Raw genomic sequence first — 22,805 nt, forward strand, 5'->3', positions numbered from 1 at the left:
GGTTTACAATGTGACACTTATAATGACTTATTTTGTATCCTGTAAAATGCGTCCATGGCTCCTGCATTTTTTTTTTCGAGAAATGTATTTCACTCAGAAGAGTCACACGGCAAACAAGATGCGCCTAATATTTGTAAATGTTTTATTATGGGGACAATAAATAAATTCCATTGCCAATGTATTGTCGCCGCCAATTTTCGTACGTTTTTACACATTTTGTTACGTCGCGACTGTTACGCCTATGTGCGTCTTAATAGACGCTTTTCCATTTAAGTGAGGAAGCTGACACAATTTAATTTAAATCATGCGTTTATTAGAACTGGGTGAGCTGCAGCGCGTGTTCACAACTGCAAAAAAGCACATAGAGTGAGGAGCTGAATTACTTTTCTTGTGAAATCAATTGAAATTATTGTAATTGGAAGAAAATAATATAACCCATACAATGACTTTTCAAGTAAGCGTATACAGTATCACATACAGTCGGTCTTTTCCTTGAGATTTTGGGCGCTTTTCCTCTAACGGACCAGGCAACCTTTCTGGTTTACCCTCATCATCGTCGTCCTCCGCTTGTGCGCTCCCGGGCTCCTCTTAAATAAAAAGCGGCGGTCCCGGTTCTTCTTCCTTATTGGTCAGGTGGGGGCGTTACCTCGCGTGACGCAGCGTCTTGGCTTCCCTTCCTCGCTCTTCTCCGAGGTTCTTGCGTGGTGTCTTGTAGTCTGTCGCTCAGACGACTCGAGTGTGGAAAGTGGAAGACCGGCCGGTGCGCGCGCGGTACCCCCAACATCGGTCATCCTTTGAGGAGGCAAGCGCACTCTGCTTCTCACACACACTCTCTCTCTCTTTCAAGCTGTGCCCTCTCACGTGCGCCTTAACCGGTCCGCCTTGGACGCCACACTCTCATCCCCGCTTCGGCGCAGTCAAGTAACGGCTCCGACTTACACGGCGGCGGCGGATCCGTCTCGCGAGGCTCTCTCTCTTTTCTGGGCCGAACCCACTCCAAGGAAGACCAAGTGAGTACAAACTTGCGCCGCGATCAATCTGATTGACTGACATGCCAGATCGCCCTCAGCACGACTATGTGTGCGTTTGTGAAGTGTCCAGGCGTGCTTAGAGTGGTTTATATTTGGGTGGCCAACTTCACGGGGTTACGTTTAAATTTGGAAAATATTTCAAACTATTTTTGCTGGCATGTTGCTCGTGCGCTGCGTCCTGCGAGTGGAATGGAACATTCGGTTTGTTGTAAGTTCGAAATTAAATGTCTGAGTCGGTAGCTTGGTGCGGCTAGACGACCTTTAGAACTTTTTAATCATTTTTTTTTAATTATTTAAATACATTGTTTTGTCAAGCTAATTAAGGGTAAAGTTCCTGACTAAAACGAACAAGACTTTCACTCAAACTTACCCTAAAGTAATGTCACCTTTTAGTGCATGAATATGACATGAATGAGATTTTTGTCTCAAATTCTAAAACGTGTTCTATACCACACACTTCTAAATTACTCCTGGTGAATATGCAAGCTGACACATCTGCAGTTTCGCATATGCTTTCAAAGCCATGAACATGTTTAGTTTATTTTTTTGCCATTTAGATGAAGGCATAAAAGAGAGCAACCTGGACCTCACACATACAAAGACCAGTGTGCGTGTGTGTGCGCGCGCGCGCGCGAACGAGAGAAAGTGCAGTGCAGTGAGTGATTGACGAGTGTAAGCGAGCCAGTAGTTTAAACAAAGAGTGTGTGAGTTCGCTTGTTTGTCGGACACACACACACACACACACACACACACACACACACACACACACACAGACATCCACTCGCAAATTGCTTTGCAAGTTTCTCACTTTCTCACGGTTACGTCTTGGCAAAGATCTCCCATCCTTACAGGATGTTTGCTTTTTCATTCCAAATTCACTTTTATTTCCCCCTTAATGCCATATTGTACAGTATGTGTGTGCATGTATATATATTTATAAATATATGTTTGCTTTTATTTCATAGCTGATGTTTGCCAGGCAATTTCTGTTGTGAAGCATGCAGGTTAGAGACAGAAGGTTGCTTTTGAACTCTGTTGTGAGTGTTGAGAATTCTGCTAGTATGTCAAAATGGGAAAGACATTTTTTTTAACATACAATTTTTGTTTTTTTCAAATCTTTCATGACGTTAATCATCATTATACATTGTGAAACTTAACTGACAATAAATGAAGTGTTAATTAGCTGTCAAGTGAGGCAACACAGTGGAACATGTGCTTAGCATATCCCACCTTCCAAAAACATGCATTCTAGGATAACTAAAGACCGAAATTGTGCATGGGTGTAAATACAAGCGAGTGGTTGTTTGTCTATATGTCTGCCATGCAAATGGCTGGTGAACAGTTGAGGGTGTACCCCACATTTCCCCCAAAGTTAGCACAGATAGGCTCCAGCTCACTTGCAACCCTAATGAGGACAAATGGTATAAAAATGGATGAATAGCTGTCAACTATGTGTCCCTCCACAGAGTTGCAGTGCCTTTGAGAGGACGCCTGGTAATGGTCAGTGTAGCCGCCCTGCGTGATGCCTGATCATGACAGCGCCGCGCTCCTAACCAGACAGACCAAGCGCCGACGAGTTGACATCGGTGTGAAACGGACCGCGGGCAGTGTCACGGGGATCCTACTCGACCGCATGAACCAATCGCATAGCCCTGATCAGGACAGAGATTGTTCGCTAGTTGGTCGAGGCCACAGCGGTAGCAACGGTACTGGGGAGAAATCCAATGTTTTGAGAAAGTTACTGAAAAGGGCCAACTCGTACGAGGATGCCATGATGCCTTTCACCGGGGCAACCATCATCTCACAGCTCCTAAAGAACAATATGGTGAAGAATGGGGCGAGTGACTCCGGCTTCCAGGTACTTGTTAATTATCATGGGATTGTTTTGTTTTGCACCCAAATAAATCAATATACAGTAAGATGTAACACTGAGTCACGACACCGGGGACTGAAAACGCCTATTTGGACCCAATTTCTACATTTTCAATCAGGGGTGTTCTCACTTTTGTTGCCAGTATTTTGGACATTAACTGCTGTGTGTTGAGTTATTGTGAGGGACCAGTACATTTACACCACTATACAAGCTGTACACTGACTACTTTACCCTGTTGTAAAGTGTCATTTCGTAAGTGTTGTCCCATGAAAAGATACAGTATAAAATTTACAAAATGTGAGGGGAGTACTCATTTCAGTGAGATACTTTTTCTTCCCCTCAAGAAATCAGCCAATCCGTAATTGCATATGTCCGTTGTCTTTTTCAGGGAAGTGGCGCTCTGTCCAGTGGCGGCTCAGAGATCCAGGCTGAGGATGCTTGCAGCAATTCCTCCTCCCAGGACCGGGACAGCCCGTCGAACTGCCTTTCGCCGGGACCTCTTCCTTCGGCCCCACCGTCATTCGGACGACCGCTACCTCCTTCCAACCTCAATTCGCACACTCAGCCGCTGTCCTTCTCCACATTTGACTTAGACAGGCTGTCGGACGAGCACCTTCAGGCGAAGCGGGCTCGGGTGGAAAATATCATCCGCGGTATGAGTCACTCCCCGCTGGTCCGGCCCAGCACTGACGATCACAGCAACCGCGACAACAATAACGGGCATAGAGGCGATGGCAATAGTCACGGCCACAGGCGAAGCGATTGCGCCTCTTCCCTCCTCAGCTCTCCCGGTTCGCGGGCAGGAGGGGTCAGTGCTGGCGAAGTGTACCGGGAGAACAAGAGGAAGCAGCGCCTGCCTCAGCAGCAGCACGGCTTCACGCAGCTGGTGTGTTCCAGGCAGCAGCAGCGGCAGGAGGAGAGGCGACAGCTCAAACTGCAGCTGGAAGACATGCAGGTGGGTCACCAACAGAGGTGGCAGAAATACCCACACTTTGTATTGCAGTACAAGAGCAAATACTGGTGAAAGTATAAGTACTGACTCAACTCCTATACTTCAGAAGTAAAAATGTAAAGACTATGAAATAAATGTATTTTGAGTAAAAAAGTAGCAAGTACTAAATAATTTTTACTGTCAATTAATAAATGAAATCCTGGCACAACCACTTTTATGAACTCATTAAATAAGGCTATGGAAGAGTAATATCCTGCTTCTCAAAATCATGCCACTGCTGTGCTAGTTTTTTTCTTCTTCTGCAAAACCACAAGATCTTAATCTGTCAATCAACAATAAATCAAAATCTCAAGTGCAGTTGACCTTTCTTCTCTATATTTACATGTTTATGCTGAGTCATCACCTGGTGAGGTTGAAAAAAGTAACAAGCATGTTTTGACAAAGTAAACTGTACAGTAGAAAGAATCTGCTTTCAAATGTACAGTGTCACCACCAGTCACCAGTCATCCACCTTTGACCTCAAGTCAATATGGTGATTACCCTCTGCTTCTTTCCTGTTTAGAAGCAACTGCGCCAACTCCAAGAGAAGTTCTACCAGATCTACGATTCTGAGACAGACGAGGAGGAGGAGAACCGCGAGGGTGGCAGGTTGGATGGAGGCGGCGAGAGGGACGAGGACGGTAACCTGTCTGAGGACAGTATTCGCTCTGATGGCCTAGAGGAGAGGCACAGGGACAGAGGGCGCCGCCGCCATGATGACCTCTCAGAGCTGGACCCGGGCTTGTTCCTCGACCGGGCCCGAGCCCTACTGCGACAACAGGCCTTGATGGATCGAGAAATTGAGGAGGATGTGGTGGGGAGGCTGGAGGAGGAGGATGAAGAGAGGAATGGGGAGAGGAGAATGAAGAGGCAAGGGGGGAGGCAGTTAGCGGAGACACTGAAGCAGGAGCTCAATTGCGCTGTCTCGCAGGTTGTTGACACAGTCGTTAAAGGCTTCGCATTGCCCAAGCAGGCCATCAGCCACCATCACGGCTGCCACAGCACGCCAGCTGCCCCTTCCTCTTCTTCCAACTCATCCTCTTCTGGTCCCCTGCCTTTTGGCCCACTCCCTTCCCTCACCCCGGACCCTCGTTTTGGCGGTGGTGCCTTTGCCCTCAATCTTCACAGTGACGGCAGCCCCACTTCCATCTACCACTCCTCCAATCCGAGGCTGCACTGCTTCGGCGACATAATAGTGCCGAGCCCATTGGACTCGTTCAACGGTCTGAACGGAAGGCTAAGCGGTGTGCCGACATCCGATGATCAAACAGAGGCACTGCCGCTGGTGGTGCGCAAGAGTGGTGGCAGCAGCGGCGGCGGAGGCGAAGAGAATGGCAACCCAGCTCTACCTCCTCCTCCTCCACCTTCCCACCATCCCCCACTCCACCCCTCCCCTCTCGCAGCCACTCTTGGTTTCAGCCCTCCATCCTTTCGCCACCCTTTCCCTCTACCGCTCATGGGCTACCCCTTTCACAACCCTCTCGAATCACACGGTGGTGGGACAGGGTATAACCCTAGGCCCAAGGACCACCACCACGTTCACTCCTCCCCAGATTCCATGGACATGACCCGTGAAACTGTAAGCCTGAGAACCAAAATGGCTACCCTAGGAGGAGGGCATCTCGGTCACCACCATAACAGGCAGAGCTCGCCGAGTCAACACGGGCCCGAAGGTTTGTCGCTGTCTCTCATCAAGTCTGAATGTGGCGACCTGGCAGATATGTCAGACATCTCACCGTACTCAAGCAGCACTGTATCCTTTTCACTGCAAGACTATGTATACGCGTGAAGGTGTGTGTGTTAGTGTGTGAGATGTCTTGGGTATAGCAGCTGCCGACACCACTGGCACAAAGTCTTTAATATCAATTAGTCCTCATTAATTGGTTCCCTCTTGTTTCCGTGGCGAGACGGGAAGATGAAACGAGGTGCGTCGGGTCTCGCAAGAGCGGGGAAGATTAAACAGGTCGCACGCTGCTCTCTCAACTTCTTTTAAGTTTGCGCAGCTCACGCTCGCTCTTGTGCCTTTTACTCGCTTTCATCATACAGACTTTGTACATAAACGCTCAAAGCAAGTGGGTTGGGGGGGGGGAACTTTGGGTCAACACCTTGTGTACAACAGCTCAAAGCTAATCGTGTTTCAAAGAGAGTAAAAGACGCTCTACCTCATTGATGCCAGCTTTCAAAAGGTGTCCACGTTTAGCACGCCGTCTTCCTCCTTGATTTCCTCCTACCTACACTTTGATTCGTTGGCCTCTACACTCGCTTGCTCCAGCAGCTGTGTGTGCATTCACGCCTTTCACTTTTACACACATACACATGCATGGTCGCCCTTTCTGAGAGCGTGCGTGTGGACAGGTGCTTGCAGGTAGCTGTTTATCTTTTCATTCCTAACCTTTTATATGGAGAGGGCTTCCCGCAGTCACATTTACACACGTGCAAACAGGGACGAGCACACGGTTTGAAGAACAAAGTGAGGAGGAAAATGAGACTTTGAACCTTACAAACAGGAATTCCTTGCAGTTACAATGATTTGATCTCAGTGGCGCTTCAAAGCTAATTTAGATATTGCTTCAATTTAAAAAAAATGAATATTTGTTAAACCTCTTGATCCTGCTGTTTGTGCAGTTCCAAAATGATTTTACAATCATTCAGAGAGGAAAAGTAATCATTGAAATCATTAGTTTTTCAAAGATTCTGATTTGCATCAACTCAGTTTTTCTAGTGAAAAAAACAACAAAAAGACAAGTCTCGACACTTTTCAGAAAGTGCCACCAACTCGAGATACACATTGGTAAAATGTCATGCGAAAAGTAAGATAAAAGATGGAGCGCAAAATTAACCTCCATAATCTCATTCTTACAATTTAAAATGAAACAGAAGGATAAACTTTGACAAGGGTCATTAGCTTCAAGTCAAAGTGATCATTTGGATGACGTGTTCACACAAATACACACACAAAAACTGCGGTCTGTGTATCGATAATCCTTCGTGCAGAGCTGAGCAGATGTACTCCATTCATTTATGAATTTGCCCCCCCCCCCCAACTCTTTCCTCCTAAACTTGCCACCACCCCCACACACACCTGGCTGCAAGGTCATGTTACAGCTGATGCAGTGAGTCCTTCGCAAAACACACACATCAGGATCAACACACAATAAAGAGACAATGGAGAGGAGGAAGTAGCTTCAGTTGCCTAGTTTATTCCCTAGCTCTCAGTTACCTTTGCACACACACATTTCAACACAAGACTTCATCACACTGTTAGTACGTATTTGTTCACTGTTACATCAAAACACGCATCAAAGACACATATGTATGATCCAATGTACGCCTCACCCCACAGTGACAGCTTGGCATGGATGTTAAACAGGTAATGGTGTCACTGGATGTTAGCTAGCGTATCTGCGGCTGAATGAATGATGGATGACTGAGCACGACTCACCTCCAGTTTCACAAAGTGTTCGGACTTATTTGTGATAAAGCGCAAAAAGCTAACCAAATGGAGCCAATTGAAGTGAAGTAAATCGCAGGACGAAAAAGACAAATGTCTGCTTTCTCTTCTTTCGTTACACTTCACTATCTTCTTTCTCCTATTTGCGGCCATATTGGGCCCCTGGGGTTTGTGTGTGTGTGTGCGCGCGCATGCATGCTAATTGACCTTGCAGGGGGTTACATTGATTGCCTCATCTCCACTGATAGATTATAGGGCTGTTAATGTGGTGGCAAAATGGCAGAGTGGTGGGGCACAGCTGTCGCACTTACATGTATTACATGAACACACAAAAAGGCACACACAGACCATCACACCGCAACCAAGGTCTCTACAATTTTTATTTTTCTGGTTTTTACACAGTGGTGCAGAGCGGATGATATCCAGGAATGACTGTGGGATTGCAAGACGATGGCTGTGTGCATTTTAAATATATTTTTTTCCCCTGTCATGCATTTTAAGGGAGCATTATGATACAACAAGTAAATTTTTTTCCCCCCAAATATCGTGTTCTTTTTTACTTGAATTATACAGTTTATAGGTCACATTGCTTTCCAATTATTTATTAAAACACTTTTATTTGCAAATGTTCTAGTCTGTGATATTGTGATGCACCATCCAAAGCAACATGTTATCAGAGTGTACAGTTTTTACTACAGGAGAGCCAGATCTCCACTAGGTAAATCAGTTCAGTAGTTTTGTCATTTGGTGCAAATTAATTAGAATAGCTATAATAATTATAATAATATAACATATACACATCTCTGGGAAAAAAAGAGACCACTACCAATTTATGAGTCAATGCCAACAGACTTTCATTAAGATGGAAAGAAACTCGAGCGTCTATATAATTTTCTGTAAACAACTTTATGATAGCGACTCAAGCCTAGAATGCAGCATTGGCTCCAAAGTCCATCCAAGATTTTGAAGTCTTCTTATTTTTCTTTTGTTTGTTTAATCTGCCGTGGTATCTTTATTTTTTTCTAGAGCTGTATATATTAAATAATGCTTGTGGTGCAGCATACCCTCATCAGTGAATCACTGCTTGTTGGCACTTTAACTATTCTCTCCAGACCCAAGAGGGTTTGTCCCCCAACCACCTGAAGAAGGCCAAGCTCATGTTCTTCTACACTCGCTATCCTTCCTCCAACATGCTTAAAATCTTCTTCTCTGATGTCAAGGTGAGCCTTTGTGTTTCTTTTACACCGTTTTGTTCACTCGAGCTTGCCTCTCTGGAACTTGTAAGCAAATAAAAAAAATAAAAATAAAAAAAACAATTACAAATAAAAAGGCTGCAGGCTTTAGCTGCAGAGGAGGTCAGGTGTGCGGGAATGTGATGCCAAATTACCCATCATGCATTTTGTAGCCCGTTAGTGTATGTGTGTGTATTTGGTTTATTTATTTCATACTGTGAGCATTTGTGCGAACGCATGCATGATGCAGATGGGTACTCCAGTCTGTCACATCTTTGGAGCACAATTAAGAGTTTTTGGCCTTAATCGGCCTTCATCGGGCAATGGTGGGTGTATGTGGTGGTGGTGGGGGCGTACCAAACTGCTTCATCCTCCCCCATGCTGACCTCAACCTCTTATCTTGTCCTTCGAAACACGCACACGGCTTTCACTTTCAGCTCAATTATTTTTAAGGCAAGTATAAAACATCCAATCATCCAAAATTAATTCAAGGATTCAAGAACTTTAATTGTCATATCAACACACATTTAATTAGATATGGCACCAAAGGATCACAGATTAGCCCAATAAGTCTAAAAAATTGTGAAATATGAATAGTAATAATAATAATAGAAGAAGAAGAAAAAGGTGTGTATTAACTAAAGTTAAGTTCAACTGACAGAAACACAGATGGAAGGTGTGTGTGTAGTGGGGGTGGATGGTTCTGAGAAAATGACAGCGGGAGTGCACTGGGGAGGGCGGGCATAAACAAATTACAACAACGGCAGCTTTAAAACAAAGCCGCTGATTGTTTTGTGTTTACAGGCTGCGATGTGTTTTGTTGCAAAAAGAGCATACGGCTCCTTCGTTGATCCGGGACGTCGCATTCAAATTAGTGTGCATGTGCGCGCACGCAAGCACACACACACACACACACACACACACAGCAGCTGCCCTGTGGCTCATATCTGCCATGACCACTTCCTTCAGGCAGTGCCACATCCTCGTTGGCTGCCATGGTAACAAGGGTCGCCGGGACATGGGGTTGCTAGGCAAACACAAGGTTACTAAGCTCACCTGCTGCTTGTGTGTGTGCGACTGAGACTGATGGCCCATTAACTATAAACACACACATGTACTGGAAATGTGCTATCACACACATCACAAAATAATTGACAACTGATAAAATACATTCATTGGCCACAACATTAGACTATCCTGCACACATAGAAGTGAGACTTAATGTAATAACCGTATGGAAAATAATGCCTTTACAGAGACTATAACGTTCAGTTTTGATACTGTAAGGGAAATATTAATTTCACAAAATGTTTCATGGTTATGATGCAGTATAGTCCTAGATGCACTACTGCAAGCTACAACCACAATAATAAATATGTTGTTGCTCCAACTACCGGAGACAAATTCCTTGTGTGTTTTGGACATACTTGGCAAATAAAGATGATTCTGATTCTGATTCTGATTCTGAAATTAACTCTCACTGTGTCTATCACAAGAGGGCTCTTGTGCTGGGTGTCATTGGATTTTTGCAAATGTACCTAATGAGGTGTCGGGTGAGTTCAATGTCACAAGAAGCTCATTTTATATTACATTATCAATGCTATTGTCCGTAATAGGTTTACTTTCAATATCATCTCGTATTTTGAAAAGGAACAGATTTACATGATGAATTAACCTGCAGGCTGGTATTTTAATTATGCGTGTGTGTGACATATATCTTCATGTCAACAAACTTCGGTCGATGGGATGGATGTTTTCCCAGCCTTAGTCCGTTTTAGTAATTTCAACGATTGACGAGCAAAAACTACATTTAAAAAAATTTATTTGGCCTTGTCTTCCTTTAAGAAAAGCGTCTTTTACTGTATATTAACATTTTATGCAAATAATGATTCATTGTTACATTTGGTTTTAATTGACAGATAATCCACGTTAATCTGTCATATGTATCTATGGGAGGATATTACTTCGCTTAATATAAATTGAACCACAGCTAATCCTATTTGTGATGAGCCAGGCTGTCCTTTTACTTTATTATGTGTTGTTTCATTGTCCCATTGCATTCATCGCCCTCATTATAATATTTTCAAAATCCGGGTCAGTGTCTCGCTCGCGCTTTCGTTGCCATCCCGCCCCTCCCTCTGAGGGAACAATAAGTAGCATGTGTGCGGAGGATCAGGCAGATTCACTGTAAGGGAATTAGGACCCTGAATGGCTCACACTAATTGGACTTGAATGGACTTGTCTCTGGGAAAGCAGTTCTTAAAGATGAGACTCACGGCCGAGCATGCTGTGGGAAGTGGGTTGGAGCGCACGGCTGTTTTAGTCTCACATACTGTGTGCGCAAACACACACACATACACAGACACACACACACAGCAAACAACGCTAATATCCCTCTCCTTCTGAGGAGACACTCACATATGAGCATGAAGACTTCAAGGTTGTCGCCATCCTGTCTTGAGAGAGTATGCGAGAGCAATTAAGGCCTTGTTAAGACTGGAGGGGATGTGGATTAATTTGACACTCTTCATCTCACACCCAAGTTTCCTATCAGGAGGTTTATGAGCACGCATACAGTCTGTCCCATGACGCTGGACTCTCTTCCTTAAGAGGCTGGCTGATTTTGTTTCATTGGGAATCAGTTTGCGTCCTGCCCGCCTCTTTTCCTTCCTGATAATTGGAGTTACACAGCCAATTTAACAAGATTAGGATGTGAACCAGCATCAGCTCCATTACCAATTATTTAAACAATCAAGATGACAAAATGTGTTTTTACTCAAGCTAATTAAGAATCTAAACAACCTCAAGGGTTGGGCATATTACCATTTTATTTCACAGTAATGATAGTGAAGTGATACATTGGTTATGCGATGAACGATGTAGTGGATGAAACATTTACAATAAATCAAAATATATTTGTAAGTGAAGGAGGAAAACCATGTAGAAATTATCTTATTGGTGTTAAGGATACATTTTAACTATTGATAATTACACCTAAGATAAGTGAATGTATTATGCAGGCCAATAAAAAAGTAATTTTGTCAAATTGTTTTTTTCATACAGATTCAGCACAAGGTACGTATTTTACGCAACGTCACTCAGCTCAATGTTTTTATAAAACACTTTAAACACCACAACAGCTGAAACAAAGTGCTGTACATTAATACAAATAAAACAAAACCAAGCAATCATAAAACATTTGTAAACAGTGAAAAAGTTAATGAAAAAAAAAATAAAAAACTAGAACCAAGGGCAGTCTCATGCTGAGTTGAAAGCAAGTTAAGAGGTGAGCAGCAGCATTGTGAACAAACTTGAAATTTTTAAGGTAAGACTGGCTGACTCCAAAGTAAAGTGCATTCCAGTAATCCAGCCGAGATGTGATGCATGGATTACTATTTCAAAGTGTTGCTGTGCAAAAAAAATTTATTTTCCTCTACCAGTTGCTTAAGGTAAAAAATGCGGTCTTATGTAACTACTGCATCAATTTGACAATCCAATTTAAGTCAGGTTCCAATTTACAACCCAAATTCGCCTCACAAGGTGCCCAAGTCAACAGAAGGGGGCGGGGGGTATCAAGATCCACTGGTGTAAATCGTCATCACTTCTGTTTTCTTTTCTGAAATTTAAAAAGTTCAAGTCCATCCAGGCTTTAATGTCTTCAAGATAATAATTTTGAGAAAACATTTTTCTTCTTTGGTGGGACATTGTATTGTAAATCTGAACGTCATCAACATTGAAATTGAAGGATATATCATCTTTTCTCAAGATGGAACTAAGGGGCAGCAAATTCGAAGAGAAACGCAAGAGCTCTGTCACGTGTGGGGAGTAGCTGGACCCAAGAGCAGGCGAAGGCAGATGTAAAATTAACAGTTTATTGAGGAAAGGTTATGGAGGTGGTCCTGAGTGTGTTGGCAGACGACGCTGTGGACAGGTGGCAGGCAGTGGACAGAACAGGCGGCTGGCTTGGTGGCAGGAATGACGTGGGTCAGGAAAACAGGGGAGCATTGGGAACGAGGAGACACAAGAGTTAAAAAGGGAAGCAAGGAACAGTATAGCTTACTTGACTTACGGTGGGCCGTGGTACCGCTAGGAGAGGCTGCAATACTTAGACAAGGATTTCCGGGAACAGGCAGGCTTATATACACCGGTGGTGATGAGGCTGATTGAAGACAGGTGCTGAATACAGAGGGGGGGCACAAAGCGCCCTCCCGGCTCCAATAATGGAACTGCAGGGCAGTATATGACAGGCTCTAAAATTGAACCCTGACAGCAAAGTTGTGCTGTCTTTCACTAACAGCTCTCAGGAGTCCATGTTAAGGCATCAATGGAGACATGAACACAACACAAAGGACATTTATGGGGCAGCACAGCTCACCTTGACGAGTGGTCTTCTTTCAACCCAAAAGTTGTGGGTTTGATCCTCAGCCTTTTTGAACATTCCCAAGTATCGTTCAGCAAGATACTGAAACCCCAGTTGCTCCTCATGCTCCATCAGTCAGCAGGTGAATGAGGCGACAGTGTTAATGCGCTTTGTGTACCTTGAAGGTAGGAAAGCACTGTACAAATAAAGGGCCATTTATCATGAAGCAGATAGATTTATGTATCTTTTCACAGTTTAACTCAAAACGTTAAATGCTTCAATGTGTTCAAATGTATTTTCACATGAGATTGCATTTACAGAATAATGACCGGGTCACGAGTCTCCAACTTGTGTTTTGCTCAGCTTTTCACAGCAAATAGCGCAGCAACTACGTTTGTCCAAAGATAACAATGTTAAGCTTCGTTAAGTGCATTAAAGTGCACATACTTGGACATTAGCCAACGACAGTGCCCGTATCTGATATTGGTGTATCGATTCAATACTGTAACAAAAAAAATTTAACAGAGCCGACAGAGACCATTTATGTTTATTGTCCACATTCAAATAGTCATCTCCCAAAATGTGCCAAGGTGCAGCGCATGCGGTTCTTAAAGTTTGGCTTTCTGGCATGCATGTGGGAAGGGCGTCAGGGGTGGGGGTGCAAGCGTCACTTGACACTTTTCTCTGATGCTGCTCCATTTCCCTCTTTTGGTTGTAAACACAAAGTGGCATGCCTCACGCTCAGCGATTTGTCGCCTCTCGTGTCCTGCGGAGAGCAGCTATCAGGAAGAGCTAAATTTGAGTGGGTGAAGGGGGGATATTGGTGTTCCACATTGTGTGTGGCTGGAATGTTTGACTACAGTAGTGCATTGAATTACAAGTACCCCAACTGGTCACTTTTTGGCAGTGCTCTTCAAAGTCACACAGCTCGGGTGCAGAGTTATGCTGTACAGTAGTTATACAAAATTAAAACCAGTTAAATCTCATACATTCTGTTTTCTTAGGTTTTATTCTGTTTTTGTACAACAGAATGCTTTTTTTTATTTTAAACATTAAAAAAAATAATGGCTGCAATGTATTTATTTATTTATTTATTTTTACTGTAATTGATTAATGGCATTTCAATTAATTTCACTGTGAAATGTTGATTTGAATAACAGCTGAGCACTGCTATTCATGGGGGATAGGGTCCAGGCCATCAGCAAATGTCGAAAAATCTCTCAATAATTGATGCTCATTATAATTGCCATGAAGATTTATTTTTTCTGAAAAAAATGTGAATAAGCATGTGATTGAGTAAAAAAACATGAATAAATGGGGGCACGGGGAAAAAATGTCATAAATAAGATGGAGTTTCCACACATAATGGGGGATAGGTTGCCCCGAAAAATCCACAAATAGGTTAATCCGCAAATGCTGAACGGCAAGAATGCGGGACTCCACTGTACAAGTAACTTGCACTGCAAACTTGGTCATGGAATGAATTAAACTTTTTAAGTTCCAATGTATGGTGGCAGACTGGTTAGCACATCTGCCTCACAGTTCTGGGGACCGAGGTTCAAATCCCGACCCAGCCTGTGTGGAGTTTGTATGTTCTCCCCGTGCCTGGGTGGGTTTTCTCCGGGCACTCCGGTTTCCTCCCACAGCCCAAAAACATGTATGGTAGGTTAATTGAAGACTCTAAATTGCCCGTAGGCGTGAATGTGAGTGTGAATGGCTGTTTGTTTCTCTGTGCCCTGCGATTGGCTGGCGACCGGTTCATGGTGTACCCCGCCACCTGCCCAAAGATAGCTGGGATTGGCTCCAGCAGCCCGTGACCCTAGTGAGGATAACCGGTAAAGAAAATGGATGGATGGATGGATGTACTCCTGATCTCACGGCTCAAGTGGCCAACTATGGTACTGCAGCAAAAAACATCATAATTATTGATTTATCTATTTTTGCAGCATAGTATTTGATGAATACACATTACAAAGCTAGTGCATCCTTTTTGTCACACACACCCACACTCACACCCACACACACCCACACACCCACACACACACATGCACACAGTTTCCCCTCCCGTGATTTGTGTAACCAACACCTAGGTAAAGGTGCAACCAAATCTCTTTCCCTTTGCTATCGCTTGCTACACCTCCGACCTAAGCAATCCCTGCATGCCCTCCCCACGCAAAGGTGTCTTGTAAGTAACCATACCAAGCTTAATCTCCATGTCAAAGCTGTTTTTCCGCCTTGCAACATATACATGCACAAGCACACACACATAACCACACACAAACACACATTCATTAGGCTGTCAATGTGTTTCCATGTTTCATACACACCAATGTGTATTTTTTACACACTTTAAGTCAACCAATTACTGTTCAGTGTCACAATGTTGCTTTCGCTCCCTCTGAGCACCGGATGACTTTCACTGGACCTTTCTGACCTTTCCTCTCCACTTTTGCAGTTCAACCGCTGCATCACCTCCCAGCTGATCAAGTGGTTCAGCAATTTCAGAGAGTTCTACTACATCCAGATGGAGAAGTATGCCCGGCAGGCCATCAACGAGGGTGTGACTGCTGTCGAGGATCTAGCGGTCGGCCGCGACGCTGAAATCTTCCGGGCGCTCAACATGCACTACAACAAAGCCAATGACTTTGAGGTAAGCAAAGGTTCATTGACACATAACTGTCTGTCACTATGTCGGCTCTTCTAAGCATTGTAAGAAAAAAAGGTCACTCACGACGCAGCGCCTCTTAAAGTCACACATTCAAAAGTACAGCTACTGTTGTTGTTGTGACTTGGCTTGTCCCAATGTACAGTCATTGCACTTTATAAAACTTTATTTATGTATTTACATTCTGTTTTAATAAGAAGTACGCTTGAGATTCTATACATTATAAAATACATCCGATCAAAGATGATTGAAGTAGCTGGGGTCTTCCTCAACGCTCCACCAGTCCCAATCCATCCATCCATTTCCTGAAGCGCTTCGGAGTCAATGTAAACTGAAGCCTAGTCCAGCTATTTTGGGCAAACTGGTTGCTAGTCAACCACAGGGCACATACAGAGATAGATAAGCATTAACACTGCCACAGAGTGGGAACTGAACCCATGCTATCTGCATACTGTAGATCGTAGGCGAGTGAACCAATACTTCCAGTCCCAATACAACCTTACACAGTGGAATTATTCATGTGGGTAAGAGTACGTGATTTTGAATGACATCTGGTCCGAAATGCTGAAAGTAGATTGGGCCAAATGTTTTACACAAATTGGCTTCAGCAAACGCCCTCAAAGTCAGCTGTTCAGAGCGCAACAGTCACCTCCCGATTTTCTGCTGAGGTGTGGACGTTGCAGCGTGTGCGTGGTGTGTTTGTGTGTGTTCGACGAGGCGAAAGAGGACGCCGCTCAAGGCGTGGGTGTCCTTGTCAAAGCGATTTGCAGAAGTCACATTCTCCCCTCACTTCTCTTCTCCCAATATTAGTCTAAGGGGACCTCAGGGCCTTTAAACTCTGACACAACATCAGCAGCATTTAGACATCCATTAGCGAGTATGCACGGAAGGAAAAACACACACTTTTATTTAACTTATTGAGAAGAAGCTTGAGGAGACAACACTTCACTTTTAGTATTTTGTATAACTGGAATCAAGTGACTTCTGCCACACATGGTAAGTATTTATGTTTGAGTGTGTTGAGGATTCTTCTGTCTGGTCGGTGGATTATCTTGGCTCAGGTGCTTAAGGGTCATTTTTGAAGAGCCTCTTTTAAAAACTGATGAGTTCAGCATTAGACCTTTATTTTAAAAAAGGTGCAACTAACACAACTATCTTAACAAGTTCCACAAAGACCTCAAAGAAGATTGCTGAGGATATGAAAAGTGTCCCAAATTTCCCTGCGTTATGTTTGATGCCTTTCCTGTCTGCATCCACCTTCACCTGCCTCCTTCCTTTTGTCTGCCCTGAGGGAACATTACTGGCCAGGGACTCTTTCTCTTTGTCAAGCTTGGAAGCGTGAAACCGGAACCGCGGCCGATTCAGCAAGTCTCCGTCGCGCACAGGAGTCTTCTCCTTTTAGCCAAATTTAGCATCACAGTTCCACCTTGCTTTGTCCCTCGTCAGCCCTCCATCCCCCTCCCCCCATTGTCCTTCTGACTCTGTCCTCCTCATCGGTTATCAGCCTCATTCATCTTTAGCAGCTCTCTCCTTGTCTCCTCTCAGCTCACCTGTCCGCCGCCTGATTAGAACAACTTGGACATCTAGTTAGCATCACAGAGTTCAGTTAACTTTTAATGTAATTCTTGCAGTCCACATTTAAAATTATTGCCTTGCTATAGTTTGATTGTTTGGTGGCATAATTGTTGCACCACCATTAATTACCTCGTTCTCCCCGCCAACATTTTACCTTTTTTAAAAAAACTCTTCTTTCTTGTGCACCGCACTTTCCTCCTGCATCCCCTCCATACACAACCTCCCCACCGGCCAACCCCCAACCGTCGCTCACCGCCCCTTCTCTGCAAGTATTTTGTCCTAATTACAGCTCGGCCGCCGGCTAATGAGGGAGGCGTGAGGAGGGGGCGGTGAGAGAAAAGGAAAGGTAATGGGGAATAGTCTCATCTTCAAAAAACAAAAAGAGACAGAGGGATTTTCTTTGCCAGGACACTCGGGGGAAGGTGTCAGCTTCTAGCCGCTGCCAAGAGGAAGAGAAATGTTTCTTTTTTGTTTTTTTACTTTTTTTTGGGTACAGACTGACGAGTCTCCACTAAGTCTGCCAGCAGCACTGGGCATGACATCCTTAACTTGCACAAGCCTTTTAAGAGTTGTAAAATATTTGCAAAATGGGTAAATGTATGCGACTCAAGAGGTAGGACTTTGCACGACACAACAGAAACAGGATACAGAGAAGTATAAAAATACACGCACACGTGTTTACATATTTTTAGCAGAACATTTCTACAATTTGCAGTACTTTTATTTGTGGCAAAAAATACACACACACACACACACAAATCCACATGTACAAAAACACATGCATACACAAATATTCATTTGTGATGCACTGAAAGACCCCCCTTTGAAGACTGGGTGTGGTGACTTACAAATTCTGCCCTTTGACTTCAAATGAGACACATACACACCTTGGAGGTGGCGTGGGGGGCTCACATTTCAGGACTATCAGATTTCATAAGCACTGTGCCACATGAAAGGTTCAACTTCTCATGCCTTCGACTGTTACTTTACTCTTTCGTTGTTCCTCTCATCTTATTCATCCATTCACTCGTCTTGTTCCCTATTCTTTCCCATGCCAAGAGGCCCTGCTCCGATCACAGTTGCCCATTCTAACAGCAGCAGGATTTTTTTCATCTAATACCCACAGCTCTAAACAAATACTCTTGCTCAGCATTAACAGGCTGTCTGGTTTGTTATTTACTTTAATCACTTAATTAAGGCAACCAATGTTAAAAAATCCCCAGTTAGTCACTGATGCAAATGAGCTGCTAATCAACCAAAGATTTCATAAAGAATGAGAATAAGAGCATGAAAGAATGAGTCTGTCGTGCTGCTGGACAGAGAGACGACCACACTGCAGACAAAGCCACCTGCCAGTTTCTGTCACTATAAATATAGCGATGTGCTTGGAGAATGCGTACGTACATGTGCGCGCATGTGCAAGTGTCTTCCAGTTGGGACGAAGAAGAAGAAGGCATCGTCTTTGTCACTGAGCCATGAGGAGTCACGAGGGGACGGTTTCTGTGTTAGTGTATGAGCTTCCTGTGTGTGTGTGTGTGTGTGTGTATACGTACACAGTGATTCCCCTCCGCAGCTGTCTCCTCAGCTTTGACAATGGCCCGGCTAACAAAGACGTGGCCTTGAGCCGCTGTCATGTGATACGACTGGTCTGCTGCCTCTCAGTCAGATGACCCAGGCTATTGTCCTCTTCACTGACACACACATAAGCAATCTCAGAACGCAGACCCTTCCTCTAAGAACAAAGACAAACTTAACCACTGTCCTTGTGGTGATGCTGAGACAATTGATCTATTAACCATTAAACTGATAAACCCTCTAAAAGTATCGGGAATTATACATCCAATTTGTACTATTTCTGTATGTACACCCGCTGGCCACAACAGGTACACTGGCAAGGAAACAATAACCAAAACAAAAGATGTATGACAACAGACCTGTGGTTGAAAATGATCGCAATATACACTCCCTTAGAAAAGTATTGGAACACAAATGTCAATTCCTTATTTTTTGTTGCAGAATGTAAACATTTAGTTTGACTAAAGCTCAATATTTAGCTGTTATTTCCAGGTATTTACATCAGGATCTCATAAACAACTTTTTGTTTTTGAATACAGCCATTTTTTTAATGTGAGCCAAAGTACTTGAATATGTGACTGACAGCTGGGTTTTGTTGTTCAGGTGTGTCCTATTACATTGATTATTCAAACAATGAAAGAGCACTGAATGTTTACGCTGGTTCAGATTTAGAGGTGTAACCAATTTGAAAACCAGAGCATTGTCTTTCATTGGAAAACACGCAATTGTGAAGCCGGGAGAAAAAACAAACCAAAAAAAAAAAATCAGTTTTTGCACAAACCCCAGCCAAATAGATCTAATTTCGTGTCTCAAAAAAGTACCATTAAACAGTTCCAAATAATATTGTATTCTGTGATCTTCAAACACACAAATCTCAGCAGTGCATACACTGCATGTATTTGTAAATTAGTTTCATCACTCTTTTGCAAAAAGAAGTGAACAAAAAATTATTTCACCAGTATATCCCTATATGACATGACTTATATGTATGTCTCTGACAGTGTCAATCAAACGTGAGCATTATTTTCCTTGAACACGCAGATTTTTTTTTTTTAAACTTTAGATCTCTTTATATTGTGCGACTTTCTGTAATGTTGATGTATGAAAAAGGGGAAATGGGAAATTTCAAAGCAAGAGAACAATTTTTCTGGACACTAATGGTAAAACAGGAGAGTATGACGAAAGCCAGTCCTGACAGCAGAGACCGTGAAGAAGAGGAAAAAGGAAGCAGATGCTTGTCTTTTGGCACACACGCGCACACAAACACACACATGATGATAGAACAATAATGACCAATAGCAAAGTGCATCTCAATAGTCAGCATGTCAGAGGTTACATTCCTCAGCATGTACTTGCAGTAAAAAGCATCACTCGTTTAATATGGCTTTCCCCTCAGCGTTGAGATTGATGATGAACGCAACATAGGCATCACTTGATGAGGATGAAGGCAGGATGAAGCCGTCACTGCATGAAGCGCCCCTTATTATGCATATTAACACAACCAACCAAATTAATCAGTAACTTTCTTCTACTTGGTGTACGCTGATTATTAGCTCAGGTGCATTTAATGTCTAAGTACTTAATTCATCTGACATAGTATTTTGTGTGCGCCTGTGTGTAGTCGTGTCTGTGGCAGGACAGTGACAGAGGGCCTCATTGAAACAACTGTGGTCTCCAGGGGCCTGCTAAAAAAGAGAGAGGCTGAATGTATTGTACAAGAGTCTAGGGAATCATTTACGCGTGTGTGTGCATGCGTCCATGTGTGTGTGCGTGTGTGTGTGCGTGTGTGTGTGGTGGGGGCAATCCATCCGTTCTGGTGGCGTCTAACCTTGGCGTGTCCTGCCACGTGTGACAGGGTTACACACTTTGCTGTAGTGTCTAGGAGCATGCACCTTGTCTGGAGGAGTCAGCACGTGTATGCGTGTGTGTGTCTGTGCGTGCGTGCGTGTGTGTGTGTGCGTGTACATCACCATGCAAAAATGAGACATAAAAAGATGGAGAAAAGGGAGAGCAAGCTTGTCAGATTGTTTATTGTCTTTGTATGTTCTTGCCCCCGGGAGAGGAGTAGAAAAAAAAAATGTGGGTGTGTGTTATTCTGCTTGTTAAGAATACACAACACACACACGGGCATCATGTAAGAAGGTTGACTGGGACTCTGCAATTGGCCTTGAAGAAAAACACCCACCTGAACACACACACACACAAGAAGTGTCTCAGCTTTTTTACACATGCATGTGAGTTCAGTTACTAAAATAGAAAGTGTGTTCAGAGATAGATCTGGAAATTTTTTTTCGGTCTTCCAGGTGCCTGATCGATTTCTCGAGGTGGCCCAGGTGACTCTTCGTGAGTTCTTCAATGCCATCGTGGCCGGCAAAGACGCTGACCCGTCATGGAAGAAAGCGATCTACAAGGTGATCTGCAAGCTGGACAGCGAAGTCCCGGAAACCTTCAAGTCCCCAAACTGCCTCCAGGAACTCCTGCATGACTGACAAGGAGGACGCGAGAAGCCCGGCCAGCTACTCCGGAACGTCACGACAAACGTGAAAGCTATTTGAAAGTGTTGTTCGCTGACGCTTATGATGGACCCTGATATGCGAAGAGAAGTTTGTTATGGACAAAGACAACATTCTTGATGCTCGCAAGAAACAACTGAGAGTTGCACTGAAAGATGTTCTTCTTCGTCGCCCGTCCATGCATGTTCGTCATCCTTTTGCGGACAGTGAACGGAACCAACTAGAAATAAAGAAGATAATATATATATATAAAGATCTTTTTATTGTATATGTTTTTAAGTGTCATGGACATTTATGAGGAAAAAAGTGATGTTTCTGTATTTTTGCTTTCCTCCTTTGTATGTATAAGCTTGCACACTCTCACATGCACGCTCATGCACACCAACACACACTTCCTGATTAGTAGAGCTCCGTAGCATTCCCACAAACCTTTAACTTCCCTTTTACGTTTACATTCTGTTTGTGTCATTCAGTGTGGCAAGACTTGATGGATATTTGTTCTGACAGAATGGCACATCTAACTCGTGCTGCATTCAGGCAAGTTAACATTAGGAAGCCTATGGTATTTATTAGTGTGTTTGCAGCTTCATTTGTTTAATGTTCTTTTCCAACATCAACATTATGGAAATACGAGTTGGCTTTCTATTTTATATTCAATATTTCATCAATCAAAAGACCTAAGGGCATTTCTTTTTGTTAAAGTGAAAAGTGGATTTGCTGTTTAAAAGTGTTTATTGGACTGAGAGGTGATCATTCACAAAAACAATCATTCCTGTTTCTGCTGGTCCCTGGCTTTTTCACAATTGCTGTACATCCTCCACCTTGGTATGGGGGAGGACTGGCTACAGTGATAAAAACCCATTTGTGAGTATTTAACACTCATGTCTCCCATCAAATGGTGTCTCTCTACTCTGGGCATTGATGAGGGTCAAAAAGCTGAAACGGTCATATGTACCATGTTTTAACAGCAGCTAAAACTACACTGCTGAATTTTTAGACATGATAACAAATATGACCATTCTGATACTGTTTTATTTATAATGATTATTGCTGTTAATATTCTGAGGCTAATTATTCTAATTAAGGCTTGCTCCAGATTTGAGCTCTGGTTTAGTCGTTCATCACACTGCAACATGAAAATAAATTATTGACAAAAAAAGTGGAGTATGTTGTATTTTGTGGCATTTACCATCAAACCAAGCAGTAACCAGGCAACATGATGACCACTTTAACTGTGTCGTCCTCTCTCGCTGTATTCTCCATCAGGACATGTGATCCCTCCTTGTTGTTGCTGATGAATTGAAAAGAGGAGCGCTATGTGATTATTGTCAGCACAAAAGCCTCAAAAAGCTGCTGACGCCTAGATTAGCCAGTACAAAGACGCAGGGGCACGCACATGCGCGCACGCACACACTCAAACTCACACGTGAGTACACACACGGCCCATCTGCCCTTGATACCGAACCATCCTCCCCGGCGCTGTCTCTCTGTCCCTGTTTTTGGGTGTCCACGCCTCTGCAAGCCTCCTTCATTATGACA

At 43.5% G+C, this 22,805-nt stretch overlaps 1 protein-coding gene across 1 annotated transcript; it reads left to right on the forward strand.

Moving 5' to 3' along the window:
* The first annotated feature begins 705 nt into the window (after positions 1–705).
* On the forward strand, positions 706–22,393 carry prox1a (prospero homeobox 1a). Its single transcript, XM_061677905.1, has 7 exons — positions 706–1,010; positions 2,498–2,889; positions 3,293–3,859; positions 4,419–5,648; positions 8,459–8,566; positions 15,394–15,588; positions 21,057–22,393. The coding sequence occupies exons 2-7, from the start codon at positions 2,554–2,556 to the stop codon at positions 21,240–21,242; spliced, it is 2,622 nt and encodes an 873-aa protein (XP_061533889.1). The 5' UTR covers positions 706–1,010; positions 2,498–2,553; the 3' UTR covers positions 21,243–22,393.
* Positions 22,394–22,805: the final 412 nt, after the last annotated feature.

This window comes from Phycodurus eques, chromosome 1 (genome assembly GCF_024500275.1).
Source record: "Phycodurus eques isolate BA_2022a chromosome 1, UOR_Pequ_1.1, whole genome shotgun sequence".
Lineage (NCBI taxonomy): Eukaryota > Metazoa > Chordata > Actinopteri > Syngnathiformes > Syngnathidae > Phycodurus > Phycodurus eques.

Coding starts and splice junctions, on each gene's coding strand:
- prox1a (XM_061677905.1), top strand. CDS start 2,554: ATGCCTGATCATGACAGCGCCGCGCTCCTAACCAGACAGACCAAGCGC. Junction 5,649..8,458: donor CACCGTACTCAAGCAGCACT/GTATCCTTTTCA, acceptor TATTCTCTCCAG/ACCCAAGAGGGTTTGTCCCC. Junction 8,567..15,393: donor TCTTCTTCTCTGATGTCAAG/GTGAGCCTTTGT, acceptor CCACTTTTGCAG/TTCAACCGCTGCATCACCTC.